General features: G+C 47.0%; 1 protein-coding gene and 2 long non-coding RNA genes across 3 annotated transcripts; 1 reads left to right on the forward strand and 2 right to left on the reverse strand.

Annotated features, from left to right (window-relative positions):
- Nucleotides 1-3135: 3135 nt before the first annotated feature.
- On the reverse strand, nucleotides 3136-7840 carry LOC140215551 (uncharacterized). The gene is made up of 2 exons (XR_011892425.1): nucleotides 6291-7840; nucleotides 3136-6109 (listed from the first exon to the last, which is right to left on the reverse strand). It is a non-coding gene; the product is annotated as an uncharacterized lncRNA (long non-coding RNA).
- A 308-nt stretch (nucleotides 7841-8148) lies between these two features.
- LOC140215552 (uncharacterized) lies at nucleotides 8149-12897 on the reverse strand. The gene is made up of 3 exons (XR_011892426.1): nucleotides 12362-12897; nucleotides 11409-11520; nucleotides 8149-11201 (listed from the first exon to the last, which is right to left on the reverse strand). It is a non-coding gene; the product is annotated as an uncharacterized lncRNA (long non-coding RNA).
- Nucleotides 12898-15840: 2943 nt separating this feature from the next.
- On the forward strand, nucleotides 15841-17809 carry Slimp (Seryl-tRNA synthetase-like insect mitochondrial protein). Its single transcript, XM_072286078.1, has one exon. It carries the CDS (start codon nucleotides 16300-16302, stop codon nucleotides 17737-17739), a length of 1440 nt encoding a protein of 479 aa, XP_072142179.1. The 5' UTR covers nucleotides 15841-16299; the 3' UTR covers nucleotides 17740-17809.
- Nucleotides 17810-18069: the final 260 nt, after the last annotated feature.

Raw genomic sequence — 18069 nt, forward strand, 5'->3', positions numbered from 1 at the left:
TTCAATTATTGCACCCTCATAACTCCCATGTGCTGTTCCTATGTTTCTGCTAAGCAAAAAGCTTCCCAGGCTTTATGATCTCAAAATGTCCTTTTTTTTTTTTTCCTCTTTTTAAGGATGGTGCGGCAGAGGCTTGAGGAGCTGTGCATTCAGGAGCTTCCATGGCCTCCCAAAGGAGCGGACTTCAATATTATTGAAAATGTGTGGGGCCTCATGAAGCAGCAACTGGCAAGACGGCAACTGCACGGAGCGTCAAAAGATCTGCTTTGGGAGGCTGTGCAAGAGGAATGGACGCGACTCCAGGGCCTGCCTGGTATTGCGAGCACACTCTATGCCTCACTGCCCGCACGGGCACGCAATGTCGTAATGGCTGGTGGAGCTTTCGCCCGTCACCTAAGCCACTAGCCTGGAAGGGATTTCTTAATTTATTGACAGCTGTCAATTCATTTTATACTTTTCTTTATTTCACGTTCTGTGCTATAATGTTAAGGACATTGAAAATTAAAGACAAAATTTGGAGCTCAAGCTGTGCTGCGATCATTTGTTGCCAAAAAGTAAACTCATCTCTAGAATGTGCATGTTCATGCATGGTCCCTTGTATCTTCACTAGCGCTGACAGCCTTTGACAGTCTATCGTCCAGCAAATTGCGGGCTTTGAGGGAAACGTTCGCTTAAGAAAATGCTGCCGGCCAAAACGCCAGCTCAAAAAAAAGAAAAAGAAATGAAGTCATGTGCGCGACAACGTTGGCGCATGATTCTAGCGATAAGCAGCGCATAAACTATCATTTAAAATGCAAGCTTTCGGATGGGCAGCTTTCTGACGACCACCCCCGCTTTGAAAATGGAATATGCCTGGCAATCTCTCTATCAGCGCGTTCGGCAACAATAGCGCCGCGTGTCGCAATTTTTTCGCTCCGGTCATGATTCACTTGTGCCATTCCTTTTCCGTTGCAGCTGTACTTTCTTGCTACGCCCGCCGAGAACGGAATAATCTTTGTTGGTTGCGTTCCGTGAAAATCATAACAACGCGAAGCTGCCATGAACTCGCACCGGTTCACGGCTGTGCACTGCACTGAGACTCAGCTTGTCAGACGCCATTTTGCGAGGGTAAACCGTTCTTGCCCAGCGCCGTTTGCGATAACCACGGTATCGGCGTTCCATTGAAATAGTTCGTGGTGGCGGACTAAACACGATCTGCTGGACAGGTCAATATCATGAATTGCATATTTCAGGAAAATTCCGGTTTCGAGAAAATTAAATTCCTAACCCGCGTTTAAATGATCGCGTGACGGTTGACGGTCTTTTCTTTGGACCGTTCTAGAGGCGGACGAACGCTGGAAAGAACATAAAAGACGCCACGCCGATTCAGACTGAAAACTGCGTTCCGGGGACGGGCGCTACCTAAATAAAGAAAAGCAGGGCGTTAGGCACGTAGTAGCCAAGCTTTGCTTGCTCGTTTCCCTTATAGAGTAAGGGCTCCTGAATATTTTAATGATATTGCTTGCAAACAATGTCATGTAGCTTACTGCGTTTTGTACTGCAGCGAGGTGTGTATCTACGGCGCACGGACGGATGCTGGTGTATACGTCCATGCGGATTGTTTATACAGAAAAGTAACGATGGGGAAAAGCCACCAATGACTACTGCATATACTTATTGCGGCGGCCGTGTTGGGAAGTACTGCGCATTCTAGTAATTTTCGGTTCCTTATCATTTTTTCGTGGCGGAAGACATTGCACAACGTATTGTCGCGTAGGCGTGGCGTGGCGCGCATTTGAACAAAGGCCTCGTATTTGGGCGTTTCGAATGTATCTTTATCACGCTTATGTGAACTGCTATTTTGCCTACCAATGTACTCCTTATACTGAGTACGTACAGGGGTGTCCAAAAGTTCACAGGCCGCGATGCCATGGGATTACATAGGATGGCGGCCTGGGAATTTTGAACACCCCTGTACGGGGTCTTAACATTTATCCTTGTAAGTCCGAGTTATATGGGTCAGAGGTCAGGATGTGTCGGTGGTTTTATATTGTGCATCGGTTCGCTATTCATTCAAATCGGTTTCCCGGTACAGTTAGGATGTGTACATATGTTTTTGTTCATTAACGAAGCGTGCACTCATTGACATTTTCAGACCGTGCTGATGCCATGCCGTCCGGCGGTCCAAACTACGGCAGCTACTGCTGTGTGTCGTGGTGCTTTGACAACGGCAGAACCTAGAAGCCTATCTTGCCTTGGAATAAAAACATTGCGGAAACTCTTGTCTCTTTGATACATATGAGCGTTTGTAACAAAACACAGAAGACAAGCGCGATGGATAAAGCCGTAATGAAATATGATTACCTCTACCTTCATCTGTTATAACTTATTCGAAATAAAAATTGCGTCACGACCTCAATTCACACCAAATATTGAACTAGACAAAATAGTGAATCGCTAAATAAAACGACAAATAAAAGCGTAGCCATTTGGGTGACGAAAAGTGGTCTGAAATAACAAGCTTCCGCTACAGCCCGACGTCGGTTACGAGGGGTATTCCAAATTTCGCGCCAGCGAAACCGAGACAGGAAGTGCAGGCCAGTTGCTCTCATCAACCGCCAGGCGCGCTAAGGTCGATTGGGCCGCTGGAGTGTATGGGAGTTCAAGCGCGGCCTTCGCTTCAACGCGGTGCGTTTTCTTAGATTCTTCTGTAGCCTTTTTCAAACTCGAGAGAAGTTTGGCATGATGCAATTTCAGCACAGGTTTCAACCACAGGCTTGGTGTTATTAGACATTACGGTTTCATTGCTGTCAGGCGGTGACACGGCCGTTTTGACTAACAACAGGCTCATAGAATGAACCAATTTAGAGAAGGGAAACTGTACCTTTCGCAGTGGTTCGAAAATAAGCAGCGGCAGAGCATGGAACTTACTTAGGTGGACGCCAGATGACGTTGCTCAATCCGGAAGCGGAAGTACACATTTCTTTTAGAACAAAATCCTATATGGCCGCTTTTCGTCGGTCGCGTACGTTGGTACGCGCCGTGCTTGCTCTGCCGGCTATGCGGCATGCCTCAATGCCTTCGCTGCCGCGTAGCTGGTGCGTTCTAATTGCCAAAAGCCTCTATTGACGCCCATACAAACAAGCCACAAGTGAGTGAACAGAACGTGCGACTTTATTGGCAGAAGACAAGCAGTGTACGTTCTCGTGCAATAGCAGAAATAAAATTTGCATGTCGAGATACGCTGGAATCATTAATGCGAGCTTGTAAACGGCTCACCGTCGTCGTCGCACGTGGTGGTCAGGTTAACGAGCGACAACCAGCAGTGGAAACAAATTGGACAGTGTGCCACCTGTTTGCAGCGACAGTCGCCGTTAAATATGCCCAAATTGCATTGCGAAGCAATCGGGTGACGCAGGCATCTGCTGCCGCAGCCTACACAGCGACATGGACTACCCCGGATTTTAGCCGTTCACTCCTTTCCAACCTGCACGTTTCTTTTCTTTCGGGGGCCGCTAATGTGTGGCTCACACTTAGTGTCTCACATTGTCTCAATATGGACAAGTCGCTTTCGTGGGCATCGCCTTCATCAGCTACTTTTGCGGGCATTTCCAACCATGTGGCTATCAACTTCACACGCATCGGACTATGTAAGCACATATGCTGGTCTCCGTTCATGCCTAATCGCGGCTGAGAAAGGCCAGAGGCACAATTTGCCCATGGCTGCAGCAGGAAAGGGCGAACAGGGAGCACGAATCACTGTGCATGAAAATTGGGAGTCTATGTCGCTGTGCAGGCTGCAGGAGCGAATGCTTACTTCGAGAGACTGCTTCCCAATGCAACTGACCAGGCCGCCAGATTCGAGAAGCATAACAGGGCGACCATAACCAAGTGAGATAACATCGAAATTAAACAGCAATCAATCACCACATAAGGCTCAGACAATACGTTATACATTGGCTACGAACCATATGGCAACAGTGAGCATTCACATACACGGGTCTCTTGGGGTACATTCAGCCGCCTACCTACAGGCGTAGTGCCTGCCTTCGTCGCACGTGGTGGTCTAGTAACTAGCGACAACCAGCAGCAGAAACAGATTGGACAGAGTGTGCCACCTGTTTGCAGCGACAGTCGCTGTTAAAGATGAGCAACTTGCAGTGCGAAGCAATCGGGTGACGCAGGCATCTGCTGCCGCAGCCTACACAGCGACAGCGACATCATTTTAGCATTGACTCCTTTCCAACCTGCATGTTTCTTTTCTTTCGGAGGCCGCTAATGTGTGGCTCACACTTGGTGTCCCACATTGTCTCAATATGGACAAGTCGCTTTCGTGGGCATCACCTTCATCAGTCACTTTTGCGGGCCTTTCCACCCAATTTCATGCACGTCCGACCATGTAAGCACATATTCTGGTCTCCGTTTGTGCTTAATCGCAGTCGAGAAAGGCCAGAGGCACAATCTGCCCATGGCTGCAGCAGGAAAGGGTGAACGGAGAGCACAAATCAGGGTGTGTGTAAATTGGGAGTCTATGTCGCTGTGCAGACTGCAGGAGCAAATGCTTACTTCGAGAGACTGCTTCCCAGTGCAACCGGACAGGCCGCAATATTCGAAAAAGATAACACTGCAACCGTAACCAAGTGACATAACAGCAAAATTAAACAGCAATCAGTCATCGCATGAGGTTCAGACAATACATTATACATTGGCTATGAACCATCTTACAGGCATAATGCTTGCCTTTGTCGCATGTGGTGGTCTGGTAACGTGCGACAACCAGCGGTACAAATAGATTGGGCAGAGCCTCGCACCTATTTGAACCAACAGTTGCCGTTGAATATGAGCAACTTCCATTCGAAGCAATCGGGTGACGCCGGCATCTGCTGCCGCAACCAACACAGTGACATGGACTCCCCTGCATTTTAACGTTAACTCCTTTCCAACCTGCACATTTATTTTCTTTCGAGGGCCGCTAATGTGTGGCTCACACTTTGTGTCCCACTTTGTCTCAATGTGGACAAGTCGCTTTTGTGGGCATCACCTTCGGCAGCCATTCTTGCGGGCCTTTCCACCCATACGGCTATCAACTTCATACACTTCGAACCATGTAAGCACATATGCTGGTCTCGGTTTTGAGCAAATCATGGCCGAGGTAGGCCACAAGCACAATTTGCCCATGGCTGCAGCAGGCAAGAACGAACGGGGAGCACCAGTTACGGTGTGTGTATACTGGGAGTCTATGTCGCTTTGCGGATTGCAGGAGCAAATGCTTACCTCGAGGGACTGCTTACCAATGCAACTGACCAGGCACCCACATCCGAGAAACGTAACACAGTTACCACAACCAAGTGGGGCAGCAAAACCAGATTCTGCAATCAATCACTTCAGTGTAGCTTGTGCAAAGACCCAGGCTATCGAGGAAGAAGAGCAATCATCAACGAGACTAGGAATATGGAAAATGAGAAAGCTTGCATTCAAGAGAGAAGCCACTCTTCTCTGCAGGCATTGAAGGCTAAAAACATAAAGTAAAATGGTGCATAGGTTAATGCAAGACACATGCCGATGTTGCATCAGCTATTTCAGGAGAGGAATTGTGCATGACAACATACACTAGAAGATACTGGTACAGATATGTTAGGCTACTAGACAGTGACTGGTATTAAGTATCAGCGAATAATCGGTTGGCCTTTATGTTTGGATGAGGACGAATGATCTCTAACAAAAATGGGCAATGAAAAAGCTTGCATTTATAGAAGAAAAATTACATTTGGCACAAACGGAATTGACATGGCTAGAAAGCTGATTAAGGGCAAACTGACGGAATTCACTCTATTGGCCGGCGTCGTCCGTGCTTGGTCGGATATTGCAGGTGCATCTGAAGACGAAGAATTTGTAGAAAGTCCTTTTTGAGTTACCTGGATGACTCAGCCAAATGTTCGTGCTGGTGGAATGGTGGCTGAAGCTCTTTTCAGTCTTAACACAGTCCTCTGCAGACTTGATATCTCATCCATATTCTTCTGCATGCGCTTCTTTGTTCGTGGTGTAAAAGCCTTGCAAATTCGGCTCCAGCCCCTTCCTGTTGGTGCAGATAGGAGCTCCTGTGATGACCAAGATGTGCTTGGCATAGACTCTGTTGGGGCAGAGCAGTGACACGTGAGATACAGCACAGATTAGCCAAACTCATGCAGTGTTTTCTTACTTACTGAATTATACTGAACCATAAATATGAACAAACATTCATATCTGCTGCAAACAGCAAGCCAATACAGCATATATCAAACATATTTATTTCTGAACCATGTGTTGTTTACCTTGTAGTAGTAGCCAACGTCCACACAACGACCTTGTTGTAGCAGGCAGCAGCTTCTGTTTAGTGCGTGGAGTGTGTTGCTTTATACTGGTGCCGTCCTCATTACTGCATGTCTGGAACAGAAATTTTGACTGAATCAGAAATTGAAAAAGCACAATTTTGCAATATGAAATGCAAAAAGGTGTGACATATATATTGTAATGGTTTGCGACTACAGAACACATGCAAATGCACACTGTCTGTTCTAGGGTGTTTAAGCAGCATGTTAAATAAATATTGTTATTGTCCATAAAATTGATGTCTGCCTAACTGCAATGTGTGTCAACAGCTTAATTATTATTAAGATCACAAATGAGAACATTTGTGCGTTCATTTATACACTAGAAGAGATCACACTGCTGGTTCCACAAGCAAATGCATGAAAGTCATGAAGCTATTAGAACTGATGCATTATTTTTCTGCACGAACGTGATGCGCCGCTTCACTACTGCAAAAATCAATGCCCTACGGTAAACCAAACTGAACAGCAAGAACATTTGGAACCAACAAGTACGAAATATGGGTGAATTATCATGCTTGCAGCTGTTTAATACATTAAATTCTGTACTTTCACTTCATTTTACCAAAGGATTATTCGGTTTTGTGGACGAAAGAAGTTGCCGGCGGACTCGAAAAAAAGTTTAATGTGTATATTGATAAGGCTACTCAGTCACCTACGACCACGGCTACAATAAGATGAAAAATGAGACGCGCGCTCCGATATCGCTCTTTCTTTCCTGGTTGTGTGTGTATAACGACAGCCTCGCAAGTAAAGGTTTATTTAGGAAACAGCAACTGAAATCCTGAGTGCCCATATGTAATGCAGGATCTAGTTCGTTAACTTGTGCCCGCCTGGAAGGTAATGAGACGGATGTGATATAACGATTCAAGCAACGGTGTTAAACGACTTACCGTTATTGCCGTTGTCAGCCGCAGCAAAATCCAGCTCCCGTTTCGATGCAGACGTGTTCCAAATGGCTCACGACCGAAACCCAACTTCCGGGCTTACATGTCCGCTTGCAAACACGTAACTTCACCCCAAGTTAAATAACGCCAGACATCGAAGCGCAAGAAACTAGTTTTAGAAACAAAGAAGAAACCAGTCTTAGTGTACGAACGAATGAATCCGTGCCGCCGTGCACTCGAAAATACCGGTAGGGTGGCTAATACCGGTAACATTTTTAAATCCAGGCCAGAGGTCACGTGAAAGATCGATGATGCTGAACGCTATTTGCGTTTACAATCACGAAGAAACAATAAACTTACTAACAAAGAGTACAATATCTCATTAGCAATGATAATTTTGCTCTGTTTTTTATGTAACAAAAATGCTTCGGTAATTGTAGGAGAAAGTTTGTAAGATAATATTGCGCTTATTACGACGCCTCTACCGGGAAATGTTGGAACTAACGTAAGCATCCCGAAGTGATTTTACTACGCTGGCTTTGTTAGCAGCGGCGCGCGGTCGATTTTTCGCCCTCTGTGGCCATTTGTTGAACTTGAGAGTGTGCTACCCACGACATAGAATAAAGAACAACTTTAGAGAAGGGAAACTGTAACTTCCGCAGTGGTTCGAAAATAAGCAGCGGCAGCGCATGGAACTTACCTAGGTGGACGCCAGATGACGCTGCTAAAACAGGAAGCGGAATTGCGCATTTTTTTTTTTAGAGCACTATTCAATATGGCCGCTTTTTGCCGGTCGTGTGCGCTTGTATCCGCTCGTACGCGCCGTACTCGCCTCGGCTGCCGCGTAGCCGGTGCGTTCTAATTGCCAGGAGAGCAAAGAGCCTCTACTGACGCCCATACAAACAAGCCACAAGTGAGTGAACAGAACGTGCGACTTTATTGGCAGAAGACCAGCAGTGTATGTACATTCTCGTGCAATAGCAGAAATAAAATTTGTATGTCGAGATACACTGGAATCTTTGACGCGAGCTCGTAAACGGCTCACCGTCGTCGTCACACATGGCGGTCTAGTAACGAGCGAAAACCAGCGGCTCATGCAGATTGGTCAGTATCCCGCCTGTTTGCAGCGGCGGTCGCCGTTAAAGATGAGCAACTAACACTGCCAAACAATCGGGTGAACCAGGAATCTGCTGCCGCAGCCAACACAGCGACATGGACTACCCGGCATTTTAGCCTTAACTCCTTTCCAACCTGCACGTTACTTTTCTTTCGGGGGCCGCTAATGTGTGGCTCGCACTTGGTGTCCCACATTGTCTCAATATGGACAAGTCGCTTTCGTGGGCATCACCTTCATCAGCCACTTTTGCGGGCCTTTGCACCCAACTTCACACACGTCGGACCATGTAAGCACGTATGCCGGTCTCCGTTCGTGCTTAATCGCGGCCGAGAAAGGCAACAGGCACAATTTGCCCATGGCTGCAGCAGGAAAGGCTGAACGTGAACGGGGAGCACGAATCACGGTGTGTAAATTGGGAGTCTATGGCGCTGTGCAGATTGCAGGAGCAAATGCTTACTTCGAGAAACTGCTTTCCAGTGCAACTGACCAGGCCCCCACACCCGATAAGCATAATACGGCGACCGTAACCAAGTGAGATAACAGCAAAAATAAACGGCAATCATTCACCACATAGTGTTCAGAGAATACATTATACATTGGCTACAAACCATATGGCAACAGTGAGCATTCACATACACGGGTCTCTTAGGATACATTCAGCCGCCTACTTACAGGCATAATGCTTGCCTTCGTCGCATGTGGTGGTCTGGTAACGAGCGACAAACAGCAGTAAAAACAGATTGGACAGAACGTCGCACCTGTTTGAACCGACAGTTGCCGTTGAAGATGAGCAACTTCCATTGCGAAGCAATCAGGTGATGCAGGCATCTGCTGCCACAACCAACACAGCGAAATGGACTATCCAGCATTTTAGCGTTAACTCCTTTCCAACTTGCATGTTTCTTTTCTGTCGAGGGCCACTAATGTGTGGCTCACATTTGGTGTCCCACTTTGTCTCAATATGGACAAGTCGCTTTCATGGGCATCACCTTCGGCAGCCATTTATGCGGGCCTTTCCACCCATGTGGCTATGAACTTCAAACACGTTGGACCATGTAAGCACGTATGCTTGTCTCCGTTCGTGCTTAATTGCGACTGAGAAAGGCCGCAGGCACAATTTGCACATGGCTGCAGCAGGAAAGGCTGAACGGGGAGCACGAATAATGGTGTGTAAATTGGGAGTCTATGTCGCTGTGCGGACTGCAGGAGCAAATACTTACCTCGAGAGACTGTTTTCCAATGCAACTGACCAGGCCCCCACACCCGATAAGCATAATACGGCGACCGTAACCAAGTGAGATAACAGCAAAAATAAACGGCAATCATTCACCACAGTGTTCAGAGAATACATTATACATTGGCTACAAACCATATGGCAACAGTGAGCATTCACATACACGGGTCTCTTAGGATACATTCAGCCGCCTACTTACAGGCATAATGCTTGCCTTCGTCGCATGTGGTGGTCTGGTAACGAGCGACAAACAGCAGTACAAACAGATTGGACAGAGCGTCGCACCTGTTTGAACCGACAGTTGCCGTTGAAGATGAGCAACTTCCATTGCGAAGCAATCAGGTGATGCAGGCATCTGCTGCCACAACCAACACAGCGAAATGGACTATCCGGCATTTTAGCGTTAACTCCTTTCCAACCTGCATGTTTCTTTTCTGTCGAGGGCCACTAATGTGTGGCTCACATTTGGTGTCCCACTTTGTCTCAATATGGACAAGTCGCTTTCGTGGGCATCACCTTCGGCAGCCATTTATGCGGGCCTTTCCACCCATGCGGCTATGAACTTCAAACACGTTGGACCATGTAAGCACGTATGCTTGTCTCCGTTCGTGCTTAATTGCGAGTGAGAAAGGCCGCAGGCACAATTTGCACATGGCTACAGCAGGAAAGGCTGAACGGGGAGCACGAATCATGGTGTGTAAATTGGGAGTCTATGTCGCTGTGCGGACTGCAGGAGCAAATGCTTACCTCGAGAGACTGCTTACCAATGTAACTGAGCAGGCCCCCACATCCGAGAAATGTAACACGGCGACCACAACCAAGTGGGGCAGCAAAACCAGATTCTGCAATCTATCATTCAGTGTAGCTTGCGCAAAGACCCAGGCTATCGAGGAAGAAGAGCAACCATCAACGAGACTAGGAATATGGAAAATGAGAAAGCTTGCATTCAAGAGAAGCCACCCTGCTCTGCAAGCATTGAAGGCCAAAAACATCAAGAAAAGTAAAATGGTGCATAGCAAACAGTGCGTAGGTTAATGCAAGAAACATGTCGATGTTGCATCAGCTATTTCAGGAGAGGAATTGTGCATGACAACATGCACTAAAAGGTACTGCTACAGATATGTTATGCTACTAGACAGTGACTGGTATTAAGTATCAGCGAAGAATCGGTTGACCTTTATGTTTGGATGAGGATGAATGATCTCTAACGAGAATGGGCAATGAAAAAGCTTGCATTTATAGAAGAAAAATTACACTTGGCACAAATGGAATTGACATGGCCAGGAAGCTGATTAAGGGCAAACTGATGGAACTCTTTTGGCCAGCGTCGTCCGTGCTTGATCAGAAGTTGCAGGCGCATCTGAAGACGAAGAATTTCCATAAAGTCCTTTTTGAGTTACCTGGATGACTAAGCCAATTTGTCCGCGCTGGTGGAATGGTGGCTGAAGCTCTTTTCAGTCTTGACACAGTGCTCTGCAGACTTGATATCTCATGTAAATTCTTCTGCATGCGCTTCTTTGTTCGTGGTGTAAAAGCCTTGCAAATTCAGGTCCAGCCCCTTTCTGTTGGTGTGGATAGGAGCTCCTGTGATGACCAAGGTATGCTTGGCATGGACTCTGTTGGGGCAGAACGGTGACACATGAGATACAGCACAGATTAGCCAAACTCATGTGTGTTTTCTTTTATGTTCGAACCAATTATACTGAACCATAAACATGAGCAAACATTCATTTCTGCTGCAAACAAATGACATGTATCTCAAGACTAGCAAGACAATACAGCATATATCAAGCATATTTATTTCTGAACCACATGTTGTTTACCTTGTAGTAGCAGCCAATGTCCACACAATGGCCTTGTTGTAGCAGGCAGCAGCTTCTGTTTAGTGTGTGGAGTGTGTTGCTTTATACTGGTGCCATCCTCATTACTGCATGTCTGGAACAGAAATTTTGACTGAATCAGAAATTGAAAAAAAGCACAATTTTGCAATATGAAATGCAAGAAGGTGTGACATATATATTGTAATGGTTTGCGACTACAGAACACATGCAAATATACCCTGTCCGTTCTAGGGCGCTTAAGCACCACGTTAAATAAATATTGCTGTTGTCCATAAATTTATGCCTGCCTAACTATACAATGAATGTGAACAGTTTAAGTATTATTAATATCACAAATGAGAACATTTGTGCGTTCATTTATACACTGGAAGAGATCACACTGCTGGTTCCACAAGCAAATACATGAAAGTCGTGAAGCTATTAAAACTGATGCATTATTTTTCTGCACGAACGTGATACACCGCTTCACTACTGCAAAAATAAATGCCCTACGGTAAACCAAACTGAACAGCAAGAACATTTGGAACCAACAAGTACGAAATATGAGTGAATTATCACGATTGCAACTGTTTAATACATTAAATTCTGTACTTTCACATCATTTTACCAAAGGATTATTCGATTTTGTGGACGAAAAAAGTTGCCGGCGGACTCGAAAATAAGTTTTATATGTATATTGTTAAGGCTACCCAGTCACCTATGGCCACGGCTACAATAAGATGAAAAATGAGGCGCGCGTTCCGATATCGCTCTTTCTTTCCCGATTGTGTGTGTATAACGACAGCCTCGCCAGTAACGGTTTATTTAGGAAACAGCAACGGAGGATCTCGACTGCCATATGCTGCGCAGGATCTAGTTCGTTAACTTGTCTCCGCCTGTAAGTTAATGAGACGAATATTATATAACGATTCAAGCAGCGGTGTTAAACGACTCACCGTTATTACCGTTGTCAGCCGCACCAGAATCAGCTCCCGTTTCGATGCAGACGTGTTCCGAATGGCTCACGACCGATACCCAACTTTCGGGCTTACATGTCCGCTTGCAAACACGTCACTTCACCCCAGGTTAAATAACGCGTGACATCGAAGCGCAATAAACTAGTTTTAGCGAAAAAGAAGCAACCAGTCTGAGCGCACGAACGAATGAATCCGTGCCGCCATGTACTTGAAAATACCGGTAAAAATTTTAAATCCAGGCCAGAGGTCACGTGAAAGATCGATGATGCTGAACGCTATTTGCGTTTATAATGACAAAGAAACAATAAACTTACTTACAAAGAATACAATATCAAATTAGCAATGATAATTTCGCCCTCTTTTTTATGTAATAAACGTGCTTCGGTAATTGTACGAGAAAGTTTGCAAAAAAAATTGCGCTTATTACGGCGCCTCCAGCGGAAAATGTTCAAACTAACGTAAGCATCCCGAAGTGATATTACTATGCTGGTTTTGTTAGCAGCAGCGCGTGGTCGATTTTTTCGCCCTCTGTGGCCATTTGTTGAACTTGAGAGTGTGCGGGGCCTGCCCACGACCTACTGTACAGTAGGTCGTGATGCTACTCCGACAGGCTCGTCATGTGGAGCAACAGTGCCCGTGCATTTTGCCCGTGACGGCGGATCATCCTCTCTTCTTTCCAAGCGCGGCCACATCTTCCTTGGAGCTGACGTGGTCCTCTTGCTCATGTAGCTGTGATAACTGGGGAGCACTGTCGGCACCGCAGTTGGTAAAAGCACCATCAACTTGGCGGTCGCCTTGTAGTGGCGCTCTGTAAAATGCAGAGCACACACCCATGACCTGTCATTTGGCTGCCATATTGTTCCTTTCCCGCCAGGTCCCTCCCGGGAAATGTTTCGCAGCTATGCTGCCCTGCGTTCTGCGTCGCTAGGGAAACTCGAGGTAGCGGATTTGGGTGTTTTTCGAAGCATTCGTCGTACACAGCGGCACGCAACAGTTGCGCGGCATTGTGCCGCAAGCATAAAAGATCACGCAGGCGTAAACTATCTTGAGTGACACTAAACGGTAACGATGCACGCGAATAAAAAAAAAAAAATTAAACCAATGAGCTGCGCGCACTTCTTGATGCTCGCTCCGTCCCGCCAGTGCCTCGCGCGGGCTCTCCCTGACAACTAGTGCCCTCCTCGCGAAACGCGGCGACAACTGTAAACTCCGCTTTCACGCACTCGCCCATAGACGGCGGCGCGACGCGGCAGGCCGCACCTGTGCGTTTTCATCGAGCGGCCTTGGTAAAACCTTCATAAAATGTTTCCATTCGCGCATATTACATCTTTACTCACCTACAATGCATGACAAAGCGAAGAAAAGCAAGAACAGACGACCAATTGTTTCAAAGCGAGCGCGAACTTTGTCGTCTGTCCTCCAATTAACTTTAGCGGCCCGCTGATACTTTTTAATAACAAGTTCTCATAGTTAAAGAAAACATGTTTTCGCGTAATAATAAAGCTAAAGCAGCTTTTCACGTGCTGTTTTAGGAGAAAACGAATCATTGTGACAGACGGAACGGTACTTGCCAAGCGCTGTCCTGTCTCTCCGAGAACGATGCCAATCCGAACTCATACCGGCATTCCCATGCGTACCACAGCGCAGCAGCGCCAGATCTCCCTCTAGGTAATGTAGTGAGAAACTCTATGACTGCGGGAGAGCAGGCATTCTGCACCAGAAGTCGAACAGTCGCGACCGAATTCGCCCTTGTGAAAGCTACGTGTTTTCGCTCAAACAGGAAGCACTGGCTCAAATCAAGTTGCAGTTTATGAATATTGTGAACGAAGTGACGTGACATCTTCAGCTACCAAAGTGGAGGAACTTTAGCAACATACCAGCGTGCGACGGCATTATGTGGTCGGATGTGTTTCTTCATTCAACGGCGGACAGCCTGTGTTCACCAGAAATGTGTGGCGAGACTGTACGTGGTAGCTTTTCGCATACAAACAACTATGCATGTTACGCACCAGTATATCTTTGAAACGTTATTCATGTGCTTTTTATTCCACGTAAACATCGATGGTGTCCGTTATAATAAAGCTGTTTATTGGGAGCAAGTTTGTGTGATTAGCGTCGTGATTTCTCTCGGCCTGTGCAGCAGTGCCAACCTTCAAAGGTAAATAAGAATATATATAAGTGAATATATATCAAAGGTAAATAAGAATATATATGTAGTGGGATATACCTGGCCAAAGCAAGCGGGCAGCGCAAAAGCAATAGCAGAAGCAGACGGCGCCGGTGTCGGTCGTCTGCTGTGCGGTATTCCTCACAAGCGTCATTGCGCTTTCGATACGCATGTAACTTTCTAAGCAACTAGAAATTATTCAGACGTCACCTATAATTTTTAATTTATATTGTAAGGGAATAATATTCAAAACATTATCTATTATTAGTAAGTAAACATTTTTCTGGTATCAGTGCAACTACCGTCGCCTGCGAAAATCGGCCCCATTGGCCCCCTATGGGAATGTCACGGGCTTGGCCGCGGCCTTTATTTATAGCGTCCTCGATCACCTTGCCCCGGGGTTGCCCCGAAACCAGAATGGTGCGCTTTGCCCCGCCGTGGTGCCGCACTGCGGAGGGTCAACATCGAGGACAAAACTGCACCCAGTGCAGGGTGCTTGCATGCAGCGCTACTTTGCCCCTGGCGCGCAAAACGTGCGCGAACACGCGCGCGCGCATATTTTATTGTTTATATATGCTGAGCATCTGCGGCAAGCGCTCGAACCTTGTCAAACTGCGTGCTCCGACATACCTGGTTGCAAGCAAACACCAATGGATTTTATAATTAATCCTGACGACCCGTTCAATAAACCTGTCCACTTTCGGCCGCTCTTCACCACACTGTTTTTGGATGAGGTCGAGCAGCATGTCGTCTTCGCTGTCAGACGAACTTGAAGAATGCTTATCGATTGCGGCAACTAGCAGCGCTTCCTTTCTCATTGCCGACAAATCCACTAGCTAACTCCGTCAACTCCGTTGCAACGTACCGCAGCTATCGGGCCAGAGCGTCCGCGGTTCTGCAGTCGGCAGTACGCGCGCACGTCGCGCGTCCCGCAGTGCTTGCTGGGATTGCACTCCGGCGCACGGCCGATTTTCTCGGTGCGAGACGGGGCAACGGAAAACCGCTCCGACAGGGTGCGCTTCCGGTGATCGAGGATGGTCAGTGCGCACCGGTGCGGTTGATCGAGGATGAAAGTGCGCACCAAGGCGCCCCGGTGCGCACCGGTGCGGGTGATCGAGGACGCTATTATGATGTCAAGAGTAGACCGTCACGTACATTTTGCTAAGACGGGTTGTGCAAAAAAGGGATTGTTGTAATCAAATGTGAAAATGTACATGCATATAAAACTGCAAAATAAAATGGCTATAATTGGCTACAATTTTTCTACCTTTAGACGACGACGCCTTGTCCGACCTGGCAACACTGGCCTGCGTTCGGTATGGTACCCAGCAATGCTTTGCTGCAGCATCCAGCATCCTGTAGCTATGAGCATGCTGTGGAGCTTATCTCATGATCGTGTATGGTAGCGACCGGCTCTTTGCTAAATTGGCTTCGTTATTTTAGCACCGTGGTTAACCTCAGGTGCTGCTTGTTCCAACCAGTGGCTGTAGCAAGTAGCACGTGTCCGCAGTAGGTGTTCAGTGGTAATATCAGTAATAGTTCCAACGATCCGACGGCGACAACGTTGACAGAGGCGAGACTACACTGTGTAGTAATAACGAGACAAGAACATTTATTTGGAACGTCAAGTCGCGGCTACTCGTGACACTGCGCATTTGCAAAGCTACGCGTGTGCGCGGCAAGTGCGGCTGCCTTGATGCATAAGTAACGGGAACTGTTCACGCAGATGTGAGTCTAGCAAACGCGAGAAATGGCAGTAGCACTAGCCATGAATTACCGGTGCTGTGTCCGGGAGCTTATGCGGCTGCCTGGCCGGTGGAGCTCCCTGCCAGAGTTGTGCGCATTGCCTGCAAGAGCTTTGACAGATATGCGGACCTCGGCACTGTACATTCGCGGTAAGGAAGCGCGCAACAGGCGAGCGCTTCTGCTGCCATACATTGAAATAGACAAAATAGTTAACGATCTTCCAGCACTGCAGAAGACTCTGCAGCTGAGGGACATCGGTTTGGACATATCTCCTTTGAGTACAAAACTGCCTTCTTTAAGAATTGTGAAGAATGAATTGAAAAGAGTCCAAGTGGAGATCGTACAGCTGACGCGTGCATTGGCAGACTACTGGAAGGCGAGCACTGAAGACCAGGAGCATAATAGCGAATCGGAACTCAAAGCACGGCTTCAAGCCCACTACATGACCGAGCGAGAAGTAAAGCAGTCTTTGTATGCAAAGGAGGAAGAAGTCATCCCCTTAATACTGCGGCTGCCCAACTTTGTCCAACCACCAAGTGAGGTGATCAAGTTGGAGTGCTCAGAATACGGCATTCGATCCACATTTCCGTTTCACCCGGCATCGCACGTCGACATCGGCAGCACCGACATCATCCTGCGGCACGAGCCTCGGCTGTGCTACCTAAAGGGCGCGCCGGCACTGCTACATCTTCAGCTATGCAGGTTCTTTAGTGAACGTTTGATGTCACTGGACAGCACACTAATTAGTGGACCAGACTGGGTCGTAGATACCGTGTTAGAGGGTTGTGGCACCGATCCAAACAATCTAGACCACACCATGGCCATTGAAAACAAGGAACACAGTGGAGGTCACCACATGCACTTGGTTGGATCATCCGCGCTAGAGTCATTTGCAGCTTACCTGACCCGGCGCCAGCCCAAAGATGTACCAGTGAGTTTCCACACAGTCGGCCGCCGTTACATAGCTAAGTGCGACGCACGCCTGCCTGGCCTCTTCTCACTCACCCAATCTACGAAGGTGGCTGCTTTTGTGGCTTGCCGTCATGAAGAGTTGATGCCCGCATTTGAAAAGCTGCTGGCAGCTGTCAAGCGGTGGTACCAAGAACTGGAACTGCCCTTTCGCCTTGTTCTTGCCGAGCCACCAGAGCTTGGCTTCATTGAAAGCCTACGTGTGTCCATTGAAGTTTGGTCACCTGCACAAAACAGGTATATACCTAGTGGCTTCCTCAGCCTACATGACGACTTTGTGAGCAGGAGGCTCATTATGGTTTCTGGAACCAAGGCATCAGATGCAGAATTTTTGCACACCACTTATGCTTGCATTGCCAATGTGCATGTCTTAGTGGCATGCATTATGGAAAATACACAGACAAAGGAAAAGGCATTCACATTTCCAGCAACTCTCAAGCATACCTATGGAAGCCCATTTACTTCTTGTGGGTGAACCACAGGGGTGCAAAAGTAGCATTCAAGATTCAGAGCCAGAATAAAGTTGCATATATTGTACTATATAACCAGCTTGCCTATAATGTCCATATTAATCTGACCCATTCCACTTCTCTGCATTATTCAGCTATTGTAAAAGTGTGATAAAGTTTTTCTGTCTTGATATAGTTGTGGCAACCAAGGTCATATGTGACCTAGCATATGTCATATGCCTTTTATATTCTGGCAAATGCCTTGTGTCTCTCCAGTCAGGATTAGGATATGTGGGCAACTGTAGGCACATGAAGTTTTTTTATGGTGCTTGATGCTAGCATATGTCATATGCCTT

The sequence above is a fragment of the Dermacentor andersoni genome, chromosome 1 (genome assembly GCF_023375885.2).
Source record: "Dermacentor andersoni chromosome 1, qqDerAnde1_hic_scaffold, whole genome shotgun sequence".
NCBI classification, from domain to species: Eukaryota; Metazoa; Arthropoda; class Arachnida; order Ixodida; family Ixodidae; genus Dermacentor; species Dermacentor andersoni.